The 26781-nt window shown below is 40.4% G+C and overlaps 1 protein-coding gene across 3 annotated transcripts; it reads left to right on the top strand.

Moving 5' to 3' along the window:
* Positions 1 to 208: 208 nt before the first annotated feature.
* On the top strand, positions 209 to 25734 carry arhgef18a (rho/rac guanine nucleotide exchange factor (GEF) 18a). 3 transcript variants are annotated; one of them, XM_080907958.1, is made up of 20 exons: positions 209 to 365; positions 9880 to 10014; positions 10179 to 10274; positions 10626 to 10766; positions 11188 to 11438; positions 13161 to 13286; positions 14144 to 14261; positions 14415 to 14678; positions 16104 to 16180; positions 16304 to 16485; positions 17963 to 18018; positions 21348 to 21527; positions 21738 to 21854; positions 22251 to 22357; positions 22453 to 22503; positions 22611 to 22658; positions 22735 to 23193; positions 23406 to 23697; positions 23825 to 23929; positions 24883 to 25734. In XM_080907958.1, the coding sequence occupies exons 3-20, from the start codon at positions 10199 to 10201 to the stop codon at positions 25029 to 25031; spliced, it is 2799 nt and encodes a 932-aa protein (XP_080764084.1). In that variant the 5' UTR covers positions 209 to 365; positions 9880 to 10014; positions 10179 to 10198; the 3' UTR covers positions 25032 to 25734. The 3 variants fall into 3 exon arrangements, with proteins under 3 accessions (XP_080764084.1, XP_080764085.1, XP_080764086.1); XM_080907959.1 differs by having other exon boundaries at positions 10176 to 10274; XM_080907960.1 differs by lacking the exons at positions 9880 to 10014; positions 10179 to 10274 and having other exon boundaries at positions 213 to 365.
* The last annotated feature ends 1047 nt before the right edge of the window (positions 25735 to 26781 follow it).

The following is a 26781-nucleotide window of genomic DNA, read 5'->3' as shown; positions in this document are numbered from 1 at the left end:
TTTCTTACTGGGAAGGTGAACTGCAGCAGATGCCAGCTGTCTGTATTAATTTAAGGATTGAGAGAAGAGGTAGTTGCTGTATGAAGATCAGGTATTACTGAAGCAGCACATTCCCACAATGCTTAGAGGAGGAAGGAGGGTTTACACAAAAGAGGCTGGGATTTGTTTTAAAACACTCCCTCCCTCCCTCCCTCATCAGCTCCATTTTTTTCCTTCTTATTTGTGCACTTGTTCCTTCGGAGACATCCTCTCTGTTTGTTGTTTTTAGCGGGCGCTGCTGACAGATAAGATTGATCTCGCTTACCTTTACCTGGAAATAACAGAAAACCTGTCTTCTCGTTCTTTCGGCTTCATTTCAATAGCAGGTAAGATGAAACCGTTCTCGGAGTTAACTATTATTGTTTAGTATATGAGCATCAAGTGGATAGAAGTAGTTAACAAGCATGAAGGGATTGCGTTAGCAAGCTAAATTAGCTTACTAACCCCGTAAAACGCAACGCTGCGTCGCGAACGCAGAAAGTTTTAAGAAGACGTGAGCAGGAAAACTGACTCGACTTGACTGTCTTGAATTTGGTCGCTAAATTAGCATAACTTCAGCTCCGTATGCCAAGTAGTGGGAAAAACAGGAGTCATAAACTTTATAAACAAGGTTGGGATACGTGTTCAGTCACCTGTTGGCGCTCCCTTCTCTCTCGACTCTCCTGGCTTTACACCTGTTTCTGTTCCTTTCGGTGAAAGCAGATTCACTATGACAGGTTCTTCAATAACATACGCACTGAATTAAAGTTACCTTGTCATACCTCACATTCACATTAGAATCTAGTCGGAGTTTAGTTCGAGAGTTTATAATTATCATGTGTAACTATCCTATGAAATTAAGAGTATTCTCTGAACTTTCCTTTTGGGGTGTCAAGTCACTAGCTACGCAGTGAGATTAATCCATAACCGTTAAAAACGTACAAAAATAGGGTTATTCCATACGCGGAGTGATATTCATATACAACGTCGAACCAATAAAACGCACAGGAATGGAACGTTTTTCCTTTGGCGGAGTGATACGTAGAGCTCTGCCAGCTGCACATATATTAAAATTAGGACGTGTCGACCAAAATAACATAAAATAAAAATAAGTAAATTTTAATAAGAAATGTATCTGAAATCCATAAATTTAATCATATACAACTGAAAAACCTCAAGTGTCAGCTAAATTACAATTGCTGATAAATCTTGGTGTCCGCTGAAATGTAGGCTAGTCATAAAAGTTTTTAAACCTTGGCTGATTAAAAAAAGAAAACAAAAAAATACAGAGCATTAAGAAGCTAGTTGTATATGTAAGCATATAACTTGTAACAGTAAAAATAAAAACAATGTATGTGTGGTTTTTAAATAATGCCTCTGAAAAATATTTCTGATAGACGTGTTTATGCAGGTCTGAAACCATTAAAACTTTAGATGTAAGTTTGAACTAAGAATTTTAGACAAACCAAACATAATCAGAAAAGGAAAAATCTAAATCTGCTTAACAAAGCTTAACAGTTCTAGTTGGAAGTATAGACTGTATACGAAAGATGGAAGTAGCCATTGCAACGTCATTACACCATTTGTTTTGGTATTCGCAGCCTCAGGTCTAGCGTTTTATTGGCTACCATTTTGGGGGTTTTGAAGCCAGAAGTGGCCATATTTAGATCATATTAAGATCTGAAAGAGTTCAGGTGTAGCAGGAAAATTATAGAAGTGGCATATTAAGTTTATTATCTGAGTAAAATTGAAGCATTTGAAATTGGATTAAATGATAGAAGTCACAAATTTACCCGCAAGTTTAAGTTCACTGAAAGGTTAATCTTTCAAAGTTTTTGTGTACATAAAGCTTAGAGCTGAAGACAATTTTTGCTGGTTTTAAAAGTGAAGATTTGAGAATTTGAAGGACTGGGCTGTAGTTACGTGCTGCAGATAATTAGTGGTATTAAAAGCCCAGAGAGGCAGACAGTAATCACTGACTTTTTAAGGGCTTGTTCAGATTAAGTAGAACAAGATACAAAGCATTAAAATATGTTAAAAACACAACAGCCTTAATAAAAACAGAGTAGTTTGGGCCTGGAAGCAGGGTTCATACGTCATCACTTGACAACCGGATGGATGTCTGTGCAGGATGTGATTATTATTTATTTAGGTTTTAAAGAGGACGTGAAACATTAATCATATAAAGGCAAATTTAGATCATGGAGCCCTGCTCTTGAACACTGACATAGATGTAACACTGTGAAGCTGGATTTAAGAAATAAATACTTAAAGTTTAAGTTTTAAAAACATGTTTATCGCCATTTCTGTCAATATTGAACTACGTCATGTGGTTGGTTGTGACTAATAGACTTAGTTTATGTTGGCTAACTAGTGACAGAATCGGTAACTCAGAGGAAAATAAGGACAATAAGACCATTTTTGATCTGCACCTGGCTGCAACAATGAGTTTTATGTTAAATAACCAAAGATATACTGTCCACTTTCACTCTGTATTGTTTGGCTAGCTGCACTCAAACTGAAAAATGCAGCTGTTAGCGGCCATGTTTGGGTTTGTAAAGCACTTTTCATGGTTGAATCAGAAGAAAAAATATCCTGGGTATGTTAACGTGCTTTTTAAGGGCTTTGTACCGTATCATTAATACATCTTTACGTGATATAAAGCTCACATCATCATGTGTTTATATATCCCAGTATGCACTGTAGGTAGGTAGATAGAGCCAAATATTGATATTATCAAATTAATATCGGCACGATAAGATCAATACTTTGTTTCTATCCTCTACCTTTAGTATGTAGTCCACTGAATTGTGTTAACAAATTATCATTATTATTATTATTATTTAATGAAAATATATTCCTCAAATTGTGGAAAGTAAAAAACTGATTTAGTTGTCATGAAAATGTTTTCAAAATTTGCAAACTGATGATTCATCTCATAAATCATGACACACTGCTCTCGCCTACATAAGCTGACTTTATAAGATATAAGTATTGGTATAGGCAGTACTAGCCATTGTATCAGATAACTGCCTAAATTTACAGTATTGCACAACAATGAAAAAAGCTCAGGCGTGTCTGATAGCAAGAGTTGTGTGTTGCCCTGCGATGACGTTTTAGTATCTAAAAAGGGAGCTACTTCAGCAATTTCCGATAAAGCACAGAATTTTGCAAAGTATGTAAGAAATCCACTCCTGATGAAGACTGGAAACAACAAACTTGTTGGGCAAAAACACACCGTACACCGAGGCTACAAAGGAGGCGATACTATCAGCTGGTGATGTGTGGCCTAAATGTAAACAAATGAATCTGCTGAGCATTACAAGCTGCATTCAGCTAGCTGCACTTCATAATGACAGGAAGTGCAAACAGTGGATGATGCGCTTACATGTTGGAAAAGCAGGGCTTTAAGCAGCTGGTTTAAAAGATAAAATAAAATAATAATCCAAGGAAGCGAATATTTTTTCAATCTTATTGTGTGACATCAAGCAGCACATTTTGTCATGTTTACAGCCGTATTCCAAAATGGAATAAATTAAATGGACCTTTTATTGAATTACAGCATCAAGTCTTTTTGAGTGGGATGCTACAAGTTTTTTTGTGAAGTTTTTCCCATTCTTTTTGGCAGAACCTCTAAAGGTCCATTTTCAGATCTCTCCAGAGATGTTCAATCTGGGTCAAGTTTGGGTTCTGGCTGGGCGACCCGGGGGTATTTAGAGTGGTCCTGAAGCCACTCCTTACTGGTGCGCCTAACTTTTTTTTCTTAGGTCCGCTAGCCGTAATGCTCCAACAATAAGGTACACTTTTGAGGAAATGAAAGTATTTTAAGTGCGCCTTATAGTCCGAAAAATACGGTACTGAAAAAGTTCTTGTGCTTAAAGTGTTTCACTGAGCTGAAATTTAAACTCAAAATATCTCAAGATGTATAAAATAAAAAGAAAGTCAAAATTAAAAGTGCCTCAAAGGCTTCGAACTGAACATCTCAGTATCTGAACATCTTACCTTGGGCATGGGCATCTGAGAGGTTCTGCCCTTGATTATCTCTGATTGGTTTAGACCAAGATATGGGCATAATGTGTGTCTGTTGTTGACCACACAGAGACATTCAGAGTTGCGGCTGGTCGTACCAACCTAGGATTTTTTTTGGCGGAACATTAGCACATTGGTGGAATGTGCAGGTGTCGCCGTGCACTATTGGATTATCTTGGGAATTCTCTACGTTATTTCCCCTTTCTGCGCATCTATGCAGAGATGCGCGTGACACACAAATCGATCGAACAGCAGCAGCACGGAGTCAGTGCTGCGATGCTTCAGCGGCGTGTTCAGCTACTCTAAGCAGCACCTTCATGATTGGTTTAGGCCACGATATGGGCATAATGTTGTCTGCTGTTGGCCACATAGACTTTCAGAGTTGCGGAGACTGTTTTATATACTGTTGGAAGATGAACAGGTTTTCGTCAAGGACGTCTCTGTATATTGCTACATAAATCTTTCTTTTGAAAAACATCCCCCCCCAACATGATGCTGCCACCACCATGCTTCACTGTAGAGATGGCATAGACCAGGTGACGAGCACTCCCTGGTTTCCTCCGCACATGAATTGAAGGTCAAATTGAATTGACCTACTGTTGCATTGTAATGCTGCTGCTATTTCAGTAGGTTCACACCTAAAATTAGGTATTAGGTGAGTCATCAATGACAGTAGCTCATTGAAGAATAGAAAAGGCCTTTCATTTACTTACACTTATAAATGCTGTGAGCACTGATAATGTTGAGTATTTTTGTTTCTATATCGTCAATCTTATCTTTATCACAGATTTTCTTGAAATATGATGGGATGATTAGCGGCTGTATTGCCCACCAGTCATTTGTACTACAGGTCCCACTACAGGCTCGAGATTTAGTGAAGGAAGGGCACCCGGAGTAAAGTCTATTCAATCAATTATAGTAATCCATCTGTTATAGAAAATAATGGAGCGGCTAAAAGGGCCTTTTGTTGACATTTAAGGGAGCTGCAGATGAGTGTTGGAAAGGCGTTAAAGCAGCATAATCGGTCTACTGTTTTTTTTTTATATTGTTTTACAGTATATTTAAGTATTAAAAATTGCACATAATATACTTTAAGGTTTCTAAGGTTTATTAATTAGTCTCACACACTTTAATGAATTCAGGTGAACCAATAGCAGCTTGAAATGGTGAGAAAATACAGTAAACGTCTGTAATCTTATAAATTCAGACCACAAATGGAGCTGAAGGCCTTGAGGTTGGTGTAACATTTAAAGGTTTAGCCGTGCTCTGGGTTATCCGGGACTCTAACTCCACGATGCAGACACATGCTCTTGCTCCAGCCTCACATTGAGGACTCAGTAAAGGTCAGATTCACCTCTTCATACTGACAGAAACACATTGGCATGCGGTTACAGCACACTGCAGTGGAGTTAAAAACACCCTGTTTCTAGTCAATAAGTAAACTGTGTGTCAAGGCTGCACAAGAGAGCAAGCACTGCAGTATTTCTCTCTCTGATCATATTTTCTACTGTAGTTATGTGTGAAATGTACGTTGTTTGGGTTTTATGAGGGCCAAGAGCAAATGGATCACTGGATTTGTGGCCTCTTCTGGCTCTGAGCTGTGGGTGGCCTTGCTGGGGCTGTCTTGCCAGGAGAAGTCCTCCTGTTGCTATGCTGCTGTAAGTCTGAGTAAAGCTACTCTTCAAACACGTCATTCACCAGTATTTTCCCGTCTCTGTCCTCTGCAGAATACTCGGCAGACTTGCCAGTCTTGTTTTTTGTTTTTATTTCCTTGCAGAGAACGACCTGTATTTCACGCTGCTCTGCTCCCTCTCCGCCCCATGTGGGTGAATCATTTGAGGTGTGGCTTCTGTCTTCAACGAGCTGTTGAATGATACAGCCACTACATGGATAACCATATGCCATGCAGCTTAAAAGCTGGTTTTTAAAGAAAGTGCTGTAACATGATACAGTAAGGCATGATGCTGTCTTTGTATTCTCACTTTGGTTTATTTTGTAACCGTTTTGATTTATGTGGACATCATAAAAGATATCTCGCCCTTATCTGGTCTTGAGTAAATTGAGTAAATACAACTTCAGATGAACAACAACTGATTACATCTTATGTACATCCAATTTATTAATCAAAAAATAAACAAATATGCAGATGCAGTGTGTGATTCAGTTGCTGGTAGAGCCACCTTCAGCAGCAGTAACCTGAAGTAATGGTATCAGCCTCTCACATCGCTGCAGAGGAATTTTGGCCCACTCCTCTTTATAATGTTGCTTCAGTTCATTGAGGTTTGCAGACATTCGTTTATGCACAGCTCTCTTAAAGTTCCACCACAGCATTTCAATAAGGTTGAGCTCTGGATTCTGAAAATAAAACCTAAGAATCAGTGTGACTGACTCTGTCAGTCATTCATGACCCACTTTCAGTCAGGCTTTAGCTGTTGTTCAGTCTGACGTCACTAGCCGTGTCTGGGTCTAAACTCCGCTGCAGGTCCACATATCAAACGATCACTATGGCATTACTGAGAGTTGAAAAACTGTCTAAAGTCTTTCATCTTTAATAAAATGATCAGCGTTCTGCTCTACCAGGTGTAACAATTGAGTTTAACATCCAGGCATCCATGAAAACGGAATTTATGACATTTAACGGAGTTAGAAGTTAGCAGGGAGTTAGCTCGCTAGCTTCTATCTAAATACAATATAGCATGTCCTGACTGCGGGGTTTTGGAAACAAATTCAAACGTACAGCTCTGCTATCACTTCCAACATAAATGAAGACAGAAAACTAAACAGCAGTGACGTTTGTAGGGTTACTGAAGTTGGGCTAGCTGGTATATAATGATGTGCTACGTGACCGCTAGCGACACAGCTATGTTAGCATAATATAAACAAGCTAACTTTTTTTCCACTCGATAAAAGTTACCGTGAGTGTTCTCGGTGGTCAGGAGCAAATGTAATCGCATGGCAGGATGCTGTAAAAGGACCAAACTTCAGCCAGGAGAACAACTGAGATAATCCATCCACAATACGAGGTTAGTCATTCATATACTGCTGCATGGGCTGGGCTGCAGTTACATCCTAAGGTTTTAAAAACTGAGCTTAAATAAATGATTAGTGGTAAAAGCAGAGGGAGGTCAACAGGGATCACTGACTGTTTTAGGAGCTTTTTGAGATTAAATAGAAGGAAATACAAAACATTAAACATGTTAACAACACAAAAGCCATATTAAACGCAGACTACTTTAGACCCGGAAGTAGGATTCGTCGCGTCATCACTGAACAACCGGGTTGGGCAGATGTCCTCACTCTTTGACGCTAAAATACTTTGGTATACATCATGGTGCACTCAGTGACTGCAAGGTGCCCAAATCCTCAGCTCTCTACTGATGTGCTGTGTTTGGTTTTTTGTTTTTTTACAGCCAAACATCTCTGCTGTCCAAAGGACATCTGTTCAGATGCAGTTTTGCAAACCTCAGCTGTGCACTCACTCTCTTGGCATACCTGACAAACAAGCCAAGTGTATTCAGTCTTTTTTTTCAATTACTCTGTCATGAACTTTTATGAACTTTAACATTTAACATGCTAACTGAGACTTCCAGAGTCTGAGAGAGAGCTCTTGGATTTTTTTTGCGGTTTCTCTGAGCATTGCACTGTCTGACCTTAAGATTATTATTATTATTCACATTATTACATGTGAATAATCTTTTGCAGTACAGAAAGATGCAGTTCGATTGTTTGGAAATGTCCTTATAGCCTTTCCCAGATTGATGGGCAGCAGCAATTGGTTCTTTAAGATTGCTAGCAAAAACATCTTTTTAGAGGTGCTAACACCTGCTTATTATCAATGAGTTGCTTTTTATTAGCAGACCTATGTCTCGCACTCTTAATTTCTGTGGAAGCAGTAACGGGTTACTGAGTTTTTCCACACAATGCTTCTGTATTTTGACTTTTTGTGAATTAAGTGCAATATGCCCCATTTTGTAGTTCATCCTAGATTGTATTTCCAGATTATTTTTGTTAAATATACTTATCTCCTGATATATAAAATGTTAGAGACAGTCAAAGTAAATAGGTAGGTACACCGCCTTTAACTTCTAACTTGCTTGGCTCATGCTGTAGCTCTGTATCCTAAAGATCACTTCTGGTTCTACAAATAAATAACATGATGGCAGCCAAAAGAATAATGTTGAGGCTCCGAAACTGCTTCTTTGAAGAGTGTGCTGCAAGTATAAGTTTAGATTTCTTCTTGTTTTACCAAAAAAAAAAAAAGACATAAGTTTGCAGGCGAGAGCTATGTGTGTTTATGAGTTGTGTCATAGTAATGTGTGTGTGTGTGCTTTAGGTGTGTCTGGCTTTGAACAGCTGCTGCCTTTCCTCCTTAAACTGTGGGGTGAAATGATGAAGCTTTGAGCTTGGGTGTGGTGGGAAACCAGTAAAATACAGATCTTTGCTGCTAAAGTTGTGACTGTTTTTGACGTTTACTCCCATCATCATTTTCTTCATTGCGTTGTTCATTCTTTTGTCAGACCTCCAGCAGGCTTTGCTGCTGCTGATTAAACACATGTAGGTGTGTGCAAAGACCAGTAGATTGTTGTCGCTGACACTTAAGCACCCATTAGCATGCGCACACTGCCAGCCAGCAGGCCCCCATATACTTTTTTTCCTCCTTTTGTTTCTGTGCACTAATTTAAGTGTCTTTTCTCTGTTGCACCCCCCTCCCTTCCCCCGCCCCTTGTCTCAGGGAAACGGTGACACGCTTAAGTTGGAAAACAAGCGAGGCAGAAGTGTTAGAAGCAGATGAGTCACTCGGGGTCACAGAAAAGAATATGATAAAAAGTCATTTGAGGGACGAGGAAAAGCTGAGTGTAAAAGGATGTGTCCGTAGTCATCTCCCTGCAGAGATGCAGATCTCTGAGTCAGGAGGAAAATGCTGAGCGAAATGACCCTTCAAAGAATAAAAGGAAATGTTGATCTGTGTTTGTGCAAGCAGCTGCTGTACCTGTGTTAATTTGAATAAATGACATCACTTGTGCAGCTCCACTTGTCTTGCATAATTTTTTCTTCTTTTAGTTAGCCTGAAAGCTGGTCTGACTTGAGCTGTGTTGTCACAGTTTGCTAAACCAGTTCCCTCTACACAAGACTAGATTAGTTTTGTAACCACTTGTCTGCCAATATTGTTCTTTTTCTTTGGTAGGAAGTCTTTTTGTGTAACTGTCTGAGGACAGAGAGATTTCAGAGCCGAATAATAAAGTTATATTTTACTTTATTTCCCCTAAAATGATAAACTTGTGTTTGAGTTTAAGTTGTGGCTTCACAGATGGCAATAAGCAATCACGCTGTGACCTTCAGCGGTATCATGTTGCCCTGACTACATAAAGTTTCTGTCTAAATTGATATTCTAGTAGTTTGCTTTAATCTCCAGTCACACAGACCTGGAGACCGGTTGATTGGCCGGTTGATTGAGGTTTAATTGCTGTTGCTACGTGAAATTACTGGCCGAGAATTACCACTACATCGAAAGCCTCCTTCCATTGGGTTATCTGCAATGAAGAATAGAGTGAATGGAGTAAATGAAGAATGTTTGCCTTCAGTTGCACACTTCTACTTTGAGGCAGCTCAGAGAGTAGTTGGCGACTGTTTGCAGACAGGAATGAAGTCTTCCAAACAAGTTGTGGGTAACAGCAGCAATCCGCTAGTGACGAAGCAGCAGCAGGGGGACATTTGTGATGTAGCAAATTTGCTAGAGATTCAGTGTTTTAACCACCTGACACTTTAGTCTGTTAGCAGTCCTCATCTTTCTGCTCATGTTTCTCACAGACTGTTTTTTGCTCTCTCACACAGCCCTGGGGAGAGTATTTCTCCCCCAGCCCACAATGGCCTTTCAGCCAACTTCCTCGGTCCACGCATGACTGCCACCCACCCCACCCAAAAACACCAAAATCAACCCCTCTCTTCTTACAGCAACACAAGCCCCAGGTGTGTACGTCCCCAGGTTTAGTTTTACTCCTGATACAATAAATAGGCTGTTTTCTAGTGAAGAAACTCAAACCTAACCACACATTCCAAGTTGTGTGATGTTTGTGTTATTCTTTGTGACGTTGTTCCTTTGTGGGGGTTTTTTCTTTCTTTTCACTCAGTAGAAATTGACAAATTAGCACAGATGGAGGAGACCGATAGCTGGAGAGATCGGTTGAAGCTCTCCAGTGAGGACTTGACTGATCCCATCAACCTCGAAGGTCAGTCGGTCAAGCACGACCTGGAGCTGCTCACAGCTCCTCACTTCTGTCACAGTCGGAAAATAATGGTGGAAACTTCCTGGGTGAAAATACCTTTTTATAGTCTTTGTTGTTCTTGTCCATAAATATATTTAACACAGTCCAGTGCTGCTTAGTTTTACTCACTTTTAATATTTTTGTATGCAGTTGTATATAAATAAGGAAAAGACCTAAATCTGTTGCTATATAAAGAAAAGTTATTAAAAGCAGATTCAAAAAAACCTGTGTAACCAGCAGTGAATCACTGACACGCACTCATATGACCACAAAGCACAAGCCTTGTTTCATGTAACGTGTGTGTGTGTCATCCAGACTCCCATTATACCCTGCTGCAACTCGAGCTTGAAGCCGATGCCCAGAATTTGGAGGCAGACTCCTGGAGTCTGACTGTGGATCAGAACTACCTAAAGAACCTGAGCAAAGAGGAAATAAAAAGACAAGACATCATCTATGGTACGCTGAGCTATACTGAATCAAGTTGAGGCCTAAATGTTGAATGCTGTTTTGCTCTTTATGGGTATTTTTCTATAACCTGTCAAAATATATCCGCGCATAAATTCCTGTGTTTGTCAGCGTGTCAGAATCTTATGTCAATCACCCATTGAATTGAGAGCTCTTTCTAATGCCTATAATTATGATTACAACAGCGGTGGTGGATTCTCTCTTTACCTCATAGGACCTTTTGCTGAGACACACTTCTGCTGTGATAATAAGTACGATGACATTAGTAATTCTCTTGTCTGCCTTTGAACGCTGCTTTGACCTGCTGACCCTGTCTTTTACGCTGCATTGGGGAAACATTTAGAGTCACAGTGGTTGGTGCTGAGAAAGAAGAATATTTTATCAAGAGTTTTTCTCTTCATGTACTTCCTAGAATTGATCAAGACCGAGGTGCACCTCGTGCACACCTTAAAAATCCTTCTCGGGGTCTTCATGCACGAGCTGAGGCAGTCCCAGCTGATAGAAGAGGATCGGCTGGAGAGGCTCTTCCTGGGCATCGAATCCCTACTCGTCATCCACGAGCACTTCCTCAAATGCCTCAAAATGTGCCGAAACCAGAGTCAGGAGGAAGGAAACCCGATTAACTACCAAATATCACAGATAACAGATGTCCTCATCTCTCAGGTAAGCTGGGAAAGCAGTGCGCCGTATCTGCTTACATGTTTATTATTTACTCATCCTGAGGGTAAAATGCTTTAAGAGTTTTTATGGTAACACAACGCAAAGTGATGCGTTAAGGTCAGCTTCCACAAAATACTTTCAGGAATCTGGAAGCCATTAGAGGTCCAAATGGGGGGAAAAAGGTCCTGAAATTGGAGAATAAACAGGTTGTTCAACATCCTGAAGGATCACTTTTCCTGATTGAAATTCCAATTCCAAAAATAAGCCTATCAGAGGAGTGGCTAAACCAACAGTCTGGTTCATTCTTGAAAAAGGAATGCACTGACCAGCTCAGCTACTGAAAAAGGCCCTAACAACCACAGACCACAGACAGACCTTGATAGTCACAGTAGGAGTGATTATCAAGGTCTACAAACAAGAGAAGGCTTCATGAATGGAGGTAAAAAGGGAATATAACAAGGTAAAAACCACAAGAACAGGAAGGCCAGATTAGACTTTTACTTTAACGAGAGCGTGCACAGTTCTGAAATAGATTTTTTATTTTTTATTTTTGGACAGATGACAGAAGCAGCAGGATGAATTGTGAAGCGCGCAGGGCTCTTCACTCTGCCCAGATTTAGCCCGATTCTGCAAAACTGAATGGATGTTCACCCAATATTTTCTTAAGGCAAAGAAATAAGATATTCTTCAGTGCGCAAATGAGTCAAATGAGTCTGACCTCAACCCAACAGGGCAGTTTTTCAGTGACTCAAGACAAAACTGAAGGCACAGACCCACAAACAAAGAGCAGTAAATACGTGCAGGAACGATGCAATGCCACTGACGTCATATTCCCACACACACTTTTTTTTCATGCTCCCCATTTATCAACACATTTCCTGAGTGAGAAATGAGAATCCACACAGTGCCACACTGTTATAGGCCCTCAAAGTAGTTTGGGAGTGGGTCAAAAATGCTCAAATGCTCATGTGGGATAAGTAATCTTCTTATATGCCTGATCTCAACTGGCTGTCATCAGTGTGGAGGACTAGCTGCTCTTCTCCCAAATGACAGAGCTCCTCACCCTGTCTTTAAATGAGGTGTCATTTAGAGGAAGCTCAGTTCTGCTGCTCATATTACTCAGTCTTATTCTTTAGGTCAATACCCAAAGGTGAGCCGGAGGTGAGAGCAGGTAGACCTGCTGTCCCTGGAGCCAGGCTGGGAGCTCACTGACCTTGAGCTCACTGGCCTTAACCTGTAGAGCCCGTCTAAGTGCATCCCTCTGTGAGCTGAATTTGTTGTTGGGCAAATCCAGACACCTCTGATGATTTTTACAGTCATTGGTCAGCTGGGAAGCAAGAAGGAAAGCTCGGATCTGAATTTTTCTGTTTCATATTCATTTTTCACACAAGTAGAAATGTTAGTCTTCGTTCTCTAACCTCTGCTTCTGACACAGTGTATGGAAAACTTTTTCCAGTGTAACTCGATGCTAACACAGAGGGTTCATGTTTATTAAAACGCCTACACCTGTTGTTGTTTTCTAGGTAAACTCACAGATCTGTGAAATCTTAACGCAAGTCAGCACATCAGCATATATCAATGTCCTTTTTAAAAAAAACAAAACTCTTATTTCCAGCATCCACACACCAGGAAAATGTTGTTGCGTGAATTCAGCACATCATTGTTAGTATTAATGCCTTCATATCCCTTTTTTTTTTTTTTTTTCCCCCCCCTGAATTATTTCAGTTTTCAGGTTCAAAAGGAGATCAGATGGTGGCTTATTACGGGATGTTTTGCGGCCATCACTTAGAAGCCGACCGCATCTACAAAGATCTGATCCAGAACAACAAGCGGCTGCAGGCCCTCGACAGAGTAAGAAATCCACACTCGCTGTTCGCATCAAGTCGAAATGATTTCCTTCAAATTTTAGCTGAAGAACAAGAGCAGGTCCGCTTTGTTTATCCTTTGTTTATCCTTGTTTATTCTTATTGTATTCTAATTTTTGCCTCATAACTTTTGCACTGTCCACTTCCTGCTGTGACAAAACAAATTTCCCACGTGTGGGACTAATAAAGGTTATCTTATCTTATCTTATCTTATCTTATCTTATCTTATCTTATCTTATCTTATCTTATCTTATCTTATCTTATCTTATCTTATCTTATCTTATCTTATCTTATCTTATCTTATCTTATCTTATCTTATCTTATCTTATCTTATCTTATCTTAAATTTAGATCAAGTGTTTACAGTATCAGGTCACAGGAACCATTGTGTCAGCTGCGTTCTTTAATACAAATTACTAAGTACGAGTTTTCAGGTACTGCAATGGAACTTTGCTTTTTCAGGCTGTCTTTGAATTCAGCCCCTCTGCAGGTTGATCATTTTCATTCCTATCAAACGATGCGGCATAGATATCCAGTACGATTATTTATTTATTTATTTTTCTCATTGACATCTGATGTATTTTCAGCGTTTTTGACCAGTGTATTTCTTTGTAACCACACAAAGCGGCATGTTTTTTCTTATTCTTCAACATGTTGTGTGTATCACTTTCTCTGTCTTGCTGTCTACTGTCAAACAGTGTTTGAGACTTTCTCTTTAAATGGCAGTCACACATCTGGTACTCTAATGTAATCTCTTGAACAAGCAAATACAGTAACAAATTTGATCAAGTATCTAAAATGTATGAAACTTCTTTGTTTTTATTTTATTTTTTTTATAAATAAGAAAATAGGTCAGCTGCCTCTGGTGCGGAGGTTGGGAATCTCCGACTGCTTACTGTTGGTGACTCAGCGCATCACAAAGTATCCCGTGCTGGTGGAGCGACTCCTACAAAACATCGACGGTAAAATCTCAACAGCCACCTTAAAGAGACTTTCAGTGTTTAACTAAGCAACATGTCTACAAGCTGAAATTAGTGAAATCTGCTCACCTTGCTGGCTGCAGGGTTTTAAAAAGAAATAAATGTGGTTGGATCGTTTATTTCTCGCTCTTACAGCCGACACAGACGACCACAGGTCTCTCAGCAAAGCCTTGGAGTGCATCAAAAACACCATCGCCCAGGTGAACGCTCAGGTCAACGCTCAGGTCAAAGACTATGAGAAAGCCGCTCGTGTGAGAGAGATCGGTTATCGTCTGGATCCAAAATCTGTGGGGCGGCTGAACGGAGGCGAGGTCATCCGCAGGGAGGATCTGATTCAGGGCAACAGGAAGCTGGTGCATGAAGGCGCGGTCACCTGGAAGTCATCTGGTAAACAGAAAGGTGTGTGACGAGCTCTAATGACTGTGGACGTGCGTCTGTGTATGTCTGCGTTTTACTAAATATCCAAAGTAAACAGTGACTGACGGTCCGGTCAGTTTTCCTGAGTCCCGACCTGAAAAGGATAAAAGTTCTCAATGAAAATGTTAGTTTTCAATGTTGATTTGTTGTGATAAATTCTTCATTTTTATTTTTCTTAGTTATACATTTATATGTTATAAATTTCTGTTTTATATTTTGTAGACTGTGCAGAGAGACAATAGTTTATTAAGACATTTTGATCTTCGAGCCGAGCTGCTGAGCTTGTAATGAGATCACAAACCAGCAGGTCTCATGTTAAACAAGCCTGAAACCTGAGCTTTTGGCTTTTTTCCTCATTTTTATTCTTTCCGCTTCTCTTGGTTCAGCATGATATTCGTGTTTATGTATATATAAATAAGATTTAGCCACACAGATTCATTTTCAACTGCAGTCCTCAGCAAGTTGATGGTATTTAAATGAATGAACAAAACCAAATGCACAGAAGCGCATGAAAATTTAAACGCAGGAGCATATGTTAAATAAAACACACATGCATGTAATATATCAAAGATCAAACTTAAACTCAAACAGTCAAAAGGTGTCACAATCAAACACTTTGATCTAGTAATAGCTGTTTTATCTGTGTTCTGTCTTAAGCACATTTAATTATATGTAAACTCAACGTGCTTAAGACGGAACCTGTGTAGGTTTTTACAAGGCCTTGAGCCATTGAGAGCAGCAAAATAAAACAAACCCAAAAAAAACGAACGTAAATGCTCAATATAAGAGGATTGTTTTGAACTGTGAGTCATGCAAAGCTGCTCTGAGCATAATAGAGACTTTAAAGCCTGCTGCTTACAGTTCAGAGTGTGTCCTGCTTTGTGAAACAGTTTTACTTCCTCGTGCTGACAGCAACATCCATTAGTGTCGTATTCGCTTTGTGCGGCTGTTGCCTTTGAGATATTGCCACAGAGTTAAATTCAGCCGGGGGGAGAATTTGTAATAATACAAAGAGCATGTCACATGTCTCAGCCAAGTGTGACGCACATGAAGATTCCCACAGATTTCCACTCGTGTCCATATTTAGACTTATGCTTTACACATAACTTGGACCCGCCTTGTTTTCAAAATGCAGTGGTGACTGTGAAGCGATCAGCAGAGGTCAGACGGTAAACTGAGGTGAGCGTGTGTGTACTCTGGTGTGATTTTTAATGAAACTTTGAGGATTGAGTGCTCAGTGGATTACCACTTTGACTTCTCAGTGCGGCTTTTGTCAAAATCCGAAACAATCCGACAACCGGCAAAACTACTTTTTTGTCATTAAGCGATGATGAGCAGTCCTGTTGAGTCACAGCATTAAGTGCTTGTGTTGTTTTGATGCTGAGCAGCTTTAATCTCCCCCTGCAGACGTCCATGCTGTGCTGCTGTCAGATGTGCTGCTCCTCTTACAAGAGAAAGACCAGAAGTTCGTATTTGCTGCTGTTGTGAGTTCTTCTCAAACGTTAACGGCTGACACCGTTTACACACCATTTACTGTATCATTTATACATAAAAGGTTTCACTGCATTTAATAATAAGATCAGTGTTTATGATTGCGCCTCGTGCAGGATAACAAACCTCCAGTCATCTCCCTTGAAAGACTGATAGTCAGAGAAGTGGCCATGGAGGAGAAGGCTATTTTCCTCATTTGTGCACGCACCGTCGGCTTGCCGGAGATGTATGAGATCCGCATGGGCTCTCGAGAGGAGCGCATCACGTGGGAGGCCATCATACGAGAAGCGTTGGAACGGTAAGCCGAGTGCTTCTAGGAAAAACGTTCAAATCAGACGTAGTTTCTGGAAAAAGGAAGCCAGTGCAGTCTTTGGTATGAGGTCATCTCACTAAAATGACCATAGTGTAGTATCAATAGTTCTCTATGTACCCCAGGTCCTCCTTGATGGGTGGACCAGTCTGAACTAAAGTTTGCATCATCAAATGTACAGCAAAAACATTTATTATAAATTTTGATTTTATCATCTGCCTGCGAATGCACTGTTGCGTTCTCTGTTTGCTTCTGTTCACATGTGTCGCATTCAACATATGTCACCATGTGTAAATGTGTAACCAAATTTAGTCTCTGGGACTGAGTTTTGCTCGAGTCACCTCTAAATATTAGAATGAAGATTTAGAAAAGTTGTTGCAGGCTCAGTATCAATGTGTTCAATTAAAGATCAATTCTACTTTGGTTATTGGAGTCACACAGGGAAGCTTATCCAGGGGAAGCTCATTGGCTAATGATTAGTGTTGGGATTAAATAATTTGCAGTGCCTTAATAATGCTATGCTTTTTATTAATAAGTGCTATAAAGTTGTATAGTATAGTATTAAGTGGACACAGCCCTGAAAAATAAAAGCATTAGACCATGTGTCCTTGGGGATTCACCCTTCGCTCCACCCATCGATCCTTTCTGGCTTCCTTCCAGTTAGCAAGTTAGTCAGTATAAATGTTACATTTCATTCAGAATTTGGTAACATCACTGATTAAATAGCCTCCTAAGGGAGATGTTTTGGGCGGGTCCTTCCAGGAGATCAGGATGGAATCATTGCTGGAGACAGTGATTCAGTTTAATTCACTTTTATTTATATATAGCTCCAAATTACAACTGTCACCTAAAGGCGCTTTATAGCGTAAATACCCTACAGTAATACACAGAACACCCCAACAATCACACAATCCCCTTTGAGATGGCTCTTGGCGGCTGTGGGAAGAAAAGAAACCCTAACAGGAAGAAATCTCCAGTTTCTCCAAGGAGAAGTTGATCTCTGTTTAGACTGACCCTGACCAGGATAAGGTATAGATGGATTTTATTTGATGCATTTTATTTCTAAATAAAACAAATTCCTTTTCTTAAATCATGGTGAGTGAAAGCCTTCCTATTAAATTAAAAACAAGTCAGTTATTTAAATTGTTTTTAAATCTGGCCATTGGTTAACATCTCCCTGATCAAAGTGTGGTGTCTCTTTACTAAAGACTTGAACGTTAAAGCATTAAAGCAGCCAACAGCCAGCTTTTGTTGTCTTTGTGAGATCATACCCATTTATTTCTTAGTGTTTATATTTATTTTACAGATTATTTCTTATTGACACTTGTGCATGTGTTAAAGTGGCACGTTTCACGTCATATTCTCGTCCCTGTACAAATAAAAATGTATAAATTCTAATTAAAAATGATACATAAAAGTGGATACTGAGTAGGTTGTCTGTTTTTTTTTTTTTTTTTTTTTTCAGTCATCAGCAAGAGGTGCAGTACAATGAAATGATCACTACTCTGCAAAGGTTTCAAGGTAAGCCGGCCGAGAACATCGCCACTTTTGTGCTCGGCAAATCCTCCGGTGTGACATTTTTGCAGTAATTAATTTGAGGGAAACTTTACCTGATTTTACTGCATACATCTTCATAAAGGAAAGGGATTTAAAAGATTTAAAAATTGCATTTTTGGAAATTGTTTTGGAGATTTGCCAGTTTTTAACTGATTTTGGGTTTGTGCTCACCCACCTTCTTTACTTAAGATTTTTTTTTTTTTTTTAAATGCATTTTCAACCTGTCCCAGCCGGAAGATCAAAGAGTGTGGAAAACGACCTTCTTCCTTTCTCTTCTTGTTATAATGTTAGGTGTACAAAGCGAGAGTCACTGTGTGCTAAGCAGTGTTGGGCAAGTTACTTCTTCAAAAAAGTAACTGAGTTACAATATTCTAAAAGTAATTAATTACTTGAAAAGTAACTATTGCGTTACTTTAAAAAGAAAAAAGAAAAAAAAAAACGTTTAACCCTCTGGGTATAATTGACCATTTTTAACTACTTTTGATGTTTCCTCTACATTTCACCTTTAAAATCGATTTACTTTGCCGTGTTTGGTATCATTGTTTTCAGCACAACCTCACGTGTCTGAATTTACAGTTATGTTTTCATTTTGACATACTGTATTAACACAATTGATCTAAAATCAGACAAAAAACATAAAATCGGAGTAGAAAAAGTTATATTTTTTTTACTGTAACAACCACAAACATGTTTAATGAATCATTTCATAACTTTAAATGCAAATATAAATTGTCAATTTTAAAGTTAAAGTTTTGCAAATAAAGTTATTTGCATCCATTTACCTTTTACCTCGATTTTTTAAATAACCATTTCAAACCATTTCATTTATCTCCAATCTACCATTCCTCTCAAAAATTCTTGAAAAAATAGTTGCTTCACAAGTCCATCTACACCTAACTGATAATAACCTTTACGAACAGTTCCAGTCTGGCTTCCGTCCTCTGCATAGCACCGAAACTGCTCTTATAAAAATAACAAACGACCTTCTTATGGCAGCTGATTCTGGTCTCCTCTCCATCCTTATTCTCCTTGATCTGAGTGCAGCCTTTGACACCATCTCTCATCCCATTCTTCTTAGCAGATTAGCTTCTATTGGTCTCTGTCATACTCCACTAGCCTGGTTTAAATCATACCTGTCTGACCGCACTCAGTTCATTCAATTAAAATCCTTCACTTCTCAGCCTTCTCCTCTATCTACTGGGGTGCCCCAGGGATCTGTCCTCGGGCCCCTTCTTTTCATCATTTACCTTCTTCCACTCGGACATATTTTTCGTAAATATAATATTCAGTTCCACTGCTATGCCGATGACACCCAGCTTTACCTCTCTACCAAACCCGATTCTACTCTTCCTCCATCCTCCCTTATCCTCTGCTTAGCTGAACTCAATTCCTGGTTCTCCTCCAACTTCCTTAAACTCAACAGCAATAAATCAGAACTTCTCCTGGTCAGCACTAAACGACTGCTATCCAGAATTAACAATTTCTCTCTCACCATCAATAACTCACTGGTCCCTATCTCTCCCTCTGTGAAAAGCTTGGGTGTCATTCTTGATAGCACATTATCCTTTAATTCACATATCAATAATGTCACACGTGCAGCATATTTCCAACTCCGTAATATCAATCGCCTCCGCCCTTTCCTCACTCCTCATGCCACTGCCATTCTCGTCCATAATCTTGTTATCTCTCGAATTGACTACTGTAACTCACTATTATTTGGCCTTACACAAAAATCTATTAACAAGCTCCAACGTGTCCAGAACTCTGCTGCCCGTATTATTACTAGAACTTCCTCTACCCACCACATCTCCCCAATCCTGAAGCAGCTTCACTGGCTCCCGGTTAAATTTCGCATCCATTTTAAAATAATCCTCTATACATTTAAGGCTATTCATTCTCTCTCTCCACCATACCTCTCCGATTTAGTACAGATGAACTACCCATCCCGGTGCCTCAGATCTTCATCTTCTCTTTCTCTCTCTGTTCCTTCCGCTCGTCTGATTACAATGGGGGGGCAGGGCTTTTAGTTCCTGACCTCAGAAATATTAGTTCATTCCCTCTTTTTAAGTCCACCCTCAAAACTCATCTGTTTAAAATTGCTTATGTTTAAACCTCTGTATGCTCTAACTTTTATCTGTTATTCTTATTATTGTGTATATTTCCAGTTTCTGTGTTTTTTATCTGTTGTACAGTGTCCTTGGGTGCTTTGAAAGGCGCTATTTTTAAATAAAATGTATTATTATTATTTATTATTAAACTATTTACAGAACAATCAGCTGTTCTGCATTCAATAAGACACACACACACACACACACACACAAATTATTTGTGCCACTCCAAAAAAATTATTTCTGTCCACTATAAAGGAGAACATCACAGCCTGATACCTGCAGGTCTGACAGCAGCAGGAGTATCACTCCTGTTTCTACCTGGAGACAGCAGTCGCCTCATTGTTCTGACACACAACACAAAACTATCCACAACACTACACACTGACTACACAAGACAACACATTAACTACACACTCCAAACAAGCTAAACGTCACAAATCTCTCACATCTCAAAACTCGCTCTCTCTTTTTCTGCTCTCGCTCTCTCACTCCTGAAACTTCCCCTGTGGGTTGTTTTTTTTTTTTTTTTTTTTTTTTTTTTTTTTTTTTTTTTTTTTGGTCATAAGCAGAGAGTGCTTGCTAGCGTGACGAAACTATTGAGGAAAAAACGCCGCGTAGATATTGTTTATCATGACTCTGGTTTTACGTGGCCTATCAACACAATTTAAAAACTGGTATCTATCAACTTGTTGCTTTGTCTTTAAGTGGTCATGTGATTGGCTTACCACGAATACTTTATTCTTCCTCAGTCAAACACCAGCACTCATGCGATCGTTTTGCCCCCTTAGCTCCAGGTGTTGTGCTAGACAGTGATCGTGATTACCGTCCGCGGGAGCGCGCGCAGCTGCTTAAAGCTGTAGCGTCCAGATTACTTACGTAGGCAGATACTTCCGTGCAACTGATATAAGATGCCGTAAGCTGAACACAGCTTCAACCGTCTGTTTGTTGAAAAATAGTAACGGACCGCGTTTTCTTGTTAGTAACTGTAACGGCGTTGTAACGATAGGAATAGTAATTGGATTACTCGTTACTGAAAAAAAAGTAACGCCGTTACTAGTAACGCCGTTATTCCCATCGCTGGTGCTAAGTCTATTTTTCTCTGAATAAAAGATTTCCACTGATTTATTTATTTATTTTCATGGCGCAAAAAAAGTGCTTTTGTTGTGTTCTGCTGCTCTTTAGTTCATCTTAAGGAGAGGGACGACCGCATAAAGGAAAGTCTGACAGAGAAGCAGCAGCTCTTTGCTGCTCTCTATAAACATGTGACTGGACAGGAAACCCCCTGTGATGGACTGCATCCCGTAGGAAGCGCCAACGACCTCCAGCAGCGGGAGATGCTGTTGAACACAGCCATCGACGAAGGTGAGGGAGCGACTGAGAATGGAGGTGGACTCAGTTTTGTTGTAGTTTCCGGTTGTTTTGTGTGATGTTGCTGGAAAACAGCCGCGTTTTTAAGGTAGAAGACGTATGCTGAAGGAAAAGTGAAATTCACGTCTCACACTGTTGAATCATGAGTCAGCATCTTATCTTTTAAGGAAGAGATTAAAGAATTGTTTCTTTTTCTTTTGTCAGTGGAAATCCTGCAGAACCTGCTTGCCTTGAAGACAAGCAACACAAACGCTCCCGTGGATGAGAGTAACGCACGGGGAGGAGTGGCAGATAGTAAATCTGCAGCTAGCACTTGGAAATGTAAGACTGATGTGCTGTCCTGCTTTGTGTGTGGCTCTTATAGGACACATGTATACTAAAGTAACACAGCTAATGCAGAATCAAAGCTGTGACATGTTTAACTTGTGGTGACATCAGTGAATGGAAAGCTGCCTTGTAATTTTCTCAGTTACCTGATGGAGGTATCGGTGGAAGTGTGTGGTGCCCTCTTTAATCTGTCGGCTCCCTGCTACATAGTTTTTGATTGTACCGATTAGAGCTGATGTGAGCATGACACAACTGGTCTCACATCCAAAGATCGGCAATACGCTTCTTTCAAACGTACCACAACCACTACCCATGATCTGCTAAAAACAAAGACATCCAAAACCTGCAGTGACATCAAATATGAATGATGAGAGGATTTGTTTTTCTCAGATGGCGAAGAAGCTGATGACCTTGAAAATTTCAGTCCCCCGACTATGAGCCACAGCTTTAGTGACCAGCTGCAGCAGCACCACTCCTCCGAAGGCCCAGAACAGTCTGTGAGTGATGTGAGACAATGTGAGAACCTGACATCCATCCTGTGGTGAAACATGAACATTTACACCATTTGTGCTTTTTCTTTTTTTACTTCCAGGCTGATGAAGAACCCCACGATGCCTCGCTGCTACATTTAACCGAGGCTGAGGTCAAAATCTCATATCTATCGTCTTAGTTACTGCAATCGTTTCCTCTGTTTTATTCATGAATAAATGTTACTTTTTTGCCCCCCCTCTTTTTTTTTTCTCTTTACAGGTTTATGACAGGGTGATAATGCTCGGGCAGATGCTCTATAGCTTAAAAGTAAAGCAGCTTATCTTAAATTCGGATGTTTCTCTATTTGGTATCAGCCGGCTAAATTAAACTTTCCATCGTGCAGGCAATCGTTGCTCAACAGGACAGCCAGAACGCGCTGCAGCACGCTTTCCAGTCACAGAACCAGCGGGCTGCTACCTTCAGCAACGCTTTGTATGAGTACGAGAAGCAGCGCAGCTTGGAAAAGCAGAGGGAGGAACTCAACAGCTTGAGCAAGCAGCAGGCGCAGCTTCGAGAGGAGCAGCAGCACTGGGAGAAGGAGAAGGAGCGGCTCAGGCGCCAGATGGAGGTTCAGGAGGCTCAGCTGAAGCAGAAGGAGGAGGAGTGCAGGAAGTTTGAGGAGAAGCTCAGCGAGGAGAAGACCGAACTCGACGTGCTGAAAAAAGAATACCAGCAGAACCTGGAGAGACTGAGGGAGACCACAAGATCACTGGAAAAAGAAAAGGAGCGGCTGGAACAAGACAAGGAGCGCTTAGATAAATTTAAGAAGAAGTTCATGCCAAGCTACGACGATCCCACACAGGTGAGGAATGGGATTGGAATTAGATGAATGCAACATTTATCACCATTAACGGTGTGATTGTGTATTCATGTGGCCATTTTTTTGTGTCCACTGAGCTAAACAAAAGGAAATACAATCTCCAAGTACGATCTAGTGAGGAAACATTACACCAAGGCAAATTCAAATGTGAAAGAAAATTTAAATTGCGTATTTATTTATTTTTCCCTCCGAAGTGTTTGATGTACTCGTCATTCAGGGGAAGCACAGTGAACGGAGGCACTCTGACCTCAACGCTACAACTCTACACAAAACCGTTCGATTCTCTGGAAATCCCCCCAAAAGTTCCACCGCGCAGGGAGAGCATCTGCATACACCCGGCCAAACCCAGTCTGCTCCCCAACCTGGTCAGCACCACCAACCAGGCGCTCAAATCTGTACCCGTGCAGCAGAAGATCCCCACAAAACTGGCCAAGGAGAAGGACAAAGTCTCCAAGAAGAAAACCCACAAGAGGGCCCAGAGCGCAGGTCAGGAAATAGGTTAACGTTTAAAACCTGAAGTTTGAAAAATATTTATCAACACTTAATCTGAAGCCAGCTGTTACACCACATGGCTGTGAACTGAAACCATTTCTCACTGTGTTTCTAATTCCAGCCTCTATAGACCTGAGCGAGGTGGCGCCCATCCAGGTGACGGTGAAAGAAGGAGGAAGTCTGAGGTTCCAGAGAAAAACCAGTCCTCAAAGGATCATAAATACAGGTACGACCGGAGAAAAATGTAAAAAAAAAAATGTTTTTACTTGGTTGGCTAAGAAATAAGTAAAATAGATCTCAGTATGTGCTAAACGTGCACAGTCATGGCTGGGAAAAGCTGCAGGAGACACAATGAGCAAATCAGACTCGAATCCCAGAGAGTATAAACAAGTTTTAAGTTTAGATTTAAAAGACTGGATGGAGGGAGCAGATTTGACTCTTCAGTATTTCACTTGTCAGTATTTTTTTAACTAGAATTATTGTGACTGTGTGCACGGAACTTGTGAACTCGTTGCCTTTGAAATGTGACTGAGACCAGGTCTACGACCGCTAGCAGTCAGTTGCCATCTTCCAAGCAACTTTTTTTTTGTGTTAACACGGCAGTAAAATTGCAATAAGACAGGAGACATGTTCATTTTGTGTGTGTGCTCAGTTTGGCAGTTACTCCTGTAACTTCTGTAATCTGGTTGTGATGCGAATAACTGTGAAGAATCAGCCATCCACATCACATTAAGTAGTTGTATTCAGAGTCCAGCCAAAAGCGCAAAACTTCCTCCACAAATAGTGATGTAGTTCCTGCAGGACAGCAGTTTACCTGCAATATGATGTGGGCCACCTTGCATTTATACAGAAATGGATCCAGAGTAAAAGCAACGAGTGGCAACGCCCGTGATCGTATTTGTAGTGTTCATCCTTAGTTCACGAATGACTGAGCAGCACCCTCTTGTGGAGAGTTTGTACCTTTTCAGTTTGGTGGCACAGAATGGACGTGACTGAGGTCCTAATAATGAGATCCTGCTCTCATGTCTCATAAACAGGAGGGACATAAAATTAGAAATGTGGTCATTGCAGTGGGTTGCACTGCTACACCTGTACAAACTGCCGCCTCAGTGATAAACACCACTGAATTTGAGCTTTTATTTCCCTGGAGTGCTGGATTTGTCTTCTTTCTTCCTTCAGATACTTTCAGTCCTCCAGCATTTGTCCAGAACGTGAAGACGCCTCAGAACCTCAACAGACGGAGGAGCAGCGACACTACTCCACCAGCTCCACCTCCTTTCCCCAAGGACATTGCCAAACAGAAAAAAGAGAAGGAAATCTTTCTTTAACCCTAAACTTCAGACCATCGGGCGAGTCTGGAATTATAGACGGAGCTTCAGGATGACCGTGTGTGTGTGTGTGTGTGTGTGTGTGTGTGAAGAAATAATTGTAAACAAAGCAGATGTTTGATGAATGTATACACCGTCCTGCTAGAGCATGTTGAAAGAGTGAAGACGTTTGGCCACGTTTGTACATTTGAGAAAGATCTTATTTTGTATTTTTATGGCCAAAAAAAGGTGTTCTTTTTTTTTTTAGTCATTTTTGTTTTAAAGTATGATCTGTAGCCACGTAGCACTCGTGTCTTAAGCTCTTGCTTTTATATAGTCAACGATGGTGTGTGAGTAAGTGAGCAGTACATCTGACAGATTTACCTATTTAAAACTGAACTGTAAAGCATTTTATTTTACTTTTGTTTGAGTGAATCAGATATCAATGATTTTAAATTTTTTCTTTTTTTTTAACCTGCTGAGCATGTGTACAAATTTAAAGTGTGTGTGGAAGTAGTGTGAGCGCATCGTTAAATGAACATGAACAAAGGCTCAGCAGATTGCATCCACAACACTTACAACTCTATTAAAATAATGTTCTGGGGATGTGAAATATTTAACCTCATGTGCCTAATTTTCTCTGGCAGAAACACTCTCGCTCCTCTTTGTTCCATGTAAAATATTTGACATGTCGTGGAATAAAAGCAGGCTGATTTTACAGTCGTGTAAATTTTTTGTTGTTGTTTGTTTAATGACTTTTGCTGAGGGTTGAGCCTCTGAAAATAAAACTAGATGTGAAAATCATTTTAGGCAGGTGGAAGTTATAATTACTTCACTTTTTACTTGGGTAAAGAGTACAAAGAACACAAACACTCATCACACAATCCACTACGAGCAAGCAATGGGTGATGGTGGGGAGGAAGAACTGCTTTCTAACAGGAAGATGCCTAAAAATTGATTATCTTAAAATTCAGTTTTTCTCTTTGGTAATTTTAAGTTAAAATGTGGACTTTTTTCAGTGAGGGAGAAAAGCTAAAACAACCAAGGATCAGTAAAAGTTAGAGGATTATTTTGAACAGCAAAGCATGAGTTAGACTCCAGCTAAGCCGAGAAGGTTCCTGGCTCAAGTCTGCTGGTCCTGGCTTTCTCCTACAGCCCAAAGGCCAATTTAGACCATAACAAAAGCAGAGTCCCACCTGTCCAGCAACAACACATGGGAGGTGTGGCGGGGCGTACAAGACTTTATAATCCACAGAGGCTCTGAAAACAGAAAACTTGAGTGCTCACAGAGGAGATAAATTGCCTCTTCGCCCACTTGGAAACACCACAACAGCAGCCCTCATCTGCTTCAGGCCTGCTCCCATCCACCTCATTCCTGCACCGCTCCACTCACTTTACGGAATATGATGTCAGACGTGTATTCTTAGCAGTGAACCCCAGGAAGGCTGCCAGTCCAGACAGAGTACCTGGCAAGACGCTAACAGCGTGTGGCCACCAGCTCACCCTCATCTTTACCAGAATATTCAACCTCTCACTAGACTGGGCACCCTGTCTAAAATCAGCCACAATCATCCCAGTGCCGAAGAAGTCTCCCGTCACTAACCTGAACAACTACCACCCTGTGGCCCTCACTCTGGTAATCATGAAATGCTTCGAGAGACTAGTCCTTCAGCACATCAAGGACTACCTCCCCCGAGACCTCGACCCCTACCAGTTTGCATATCATGCGAACAGATCCACAGAAGACAGCATCACCATAGCCCTGAGCGCT

This window comes from Rhamphochromis sp. 'chilingali' (genome assembly GCF_963969265.1).
Source record: "Rhamphochromis sp. 'chilingali' genome assembly, chromosome: 16".
NCBI classification, from domain to species: Eukaryota; Metazoa; Chordata; class Actinopteri; order Cichliformes; family Cichlidae; genus Rhamphochromis; species Rhamphochromis sp. 'chilingali'.
Note: the sequence above shows the minus strand (reverse complement) of the source record. Positions and strands in the feature narration are given on the sequence as shown.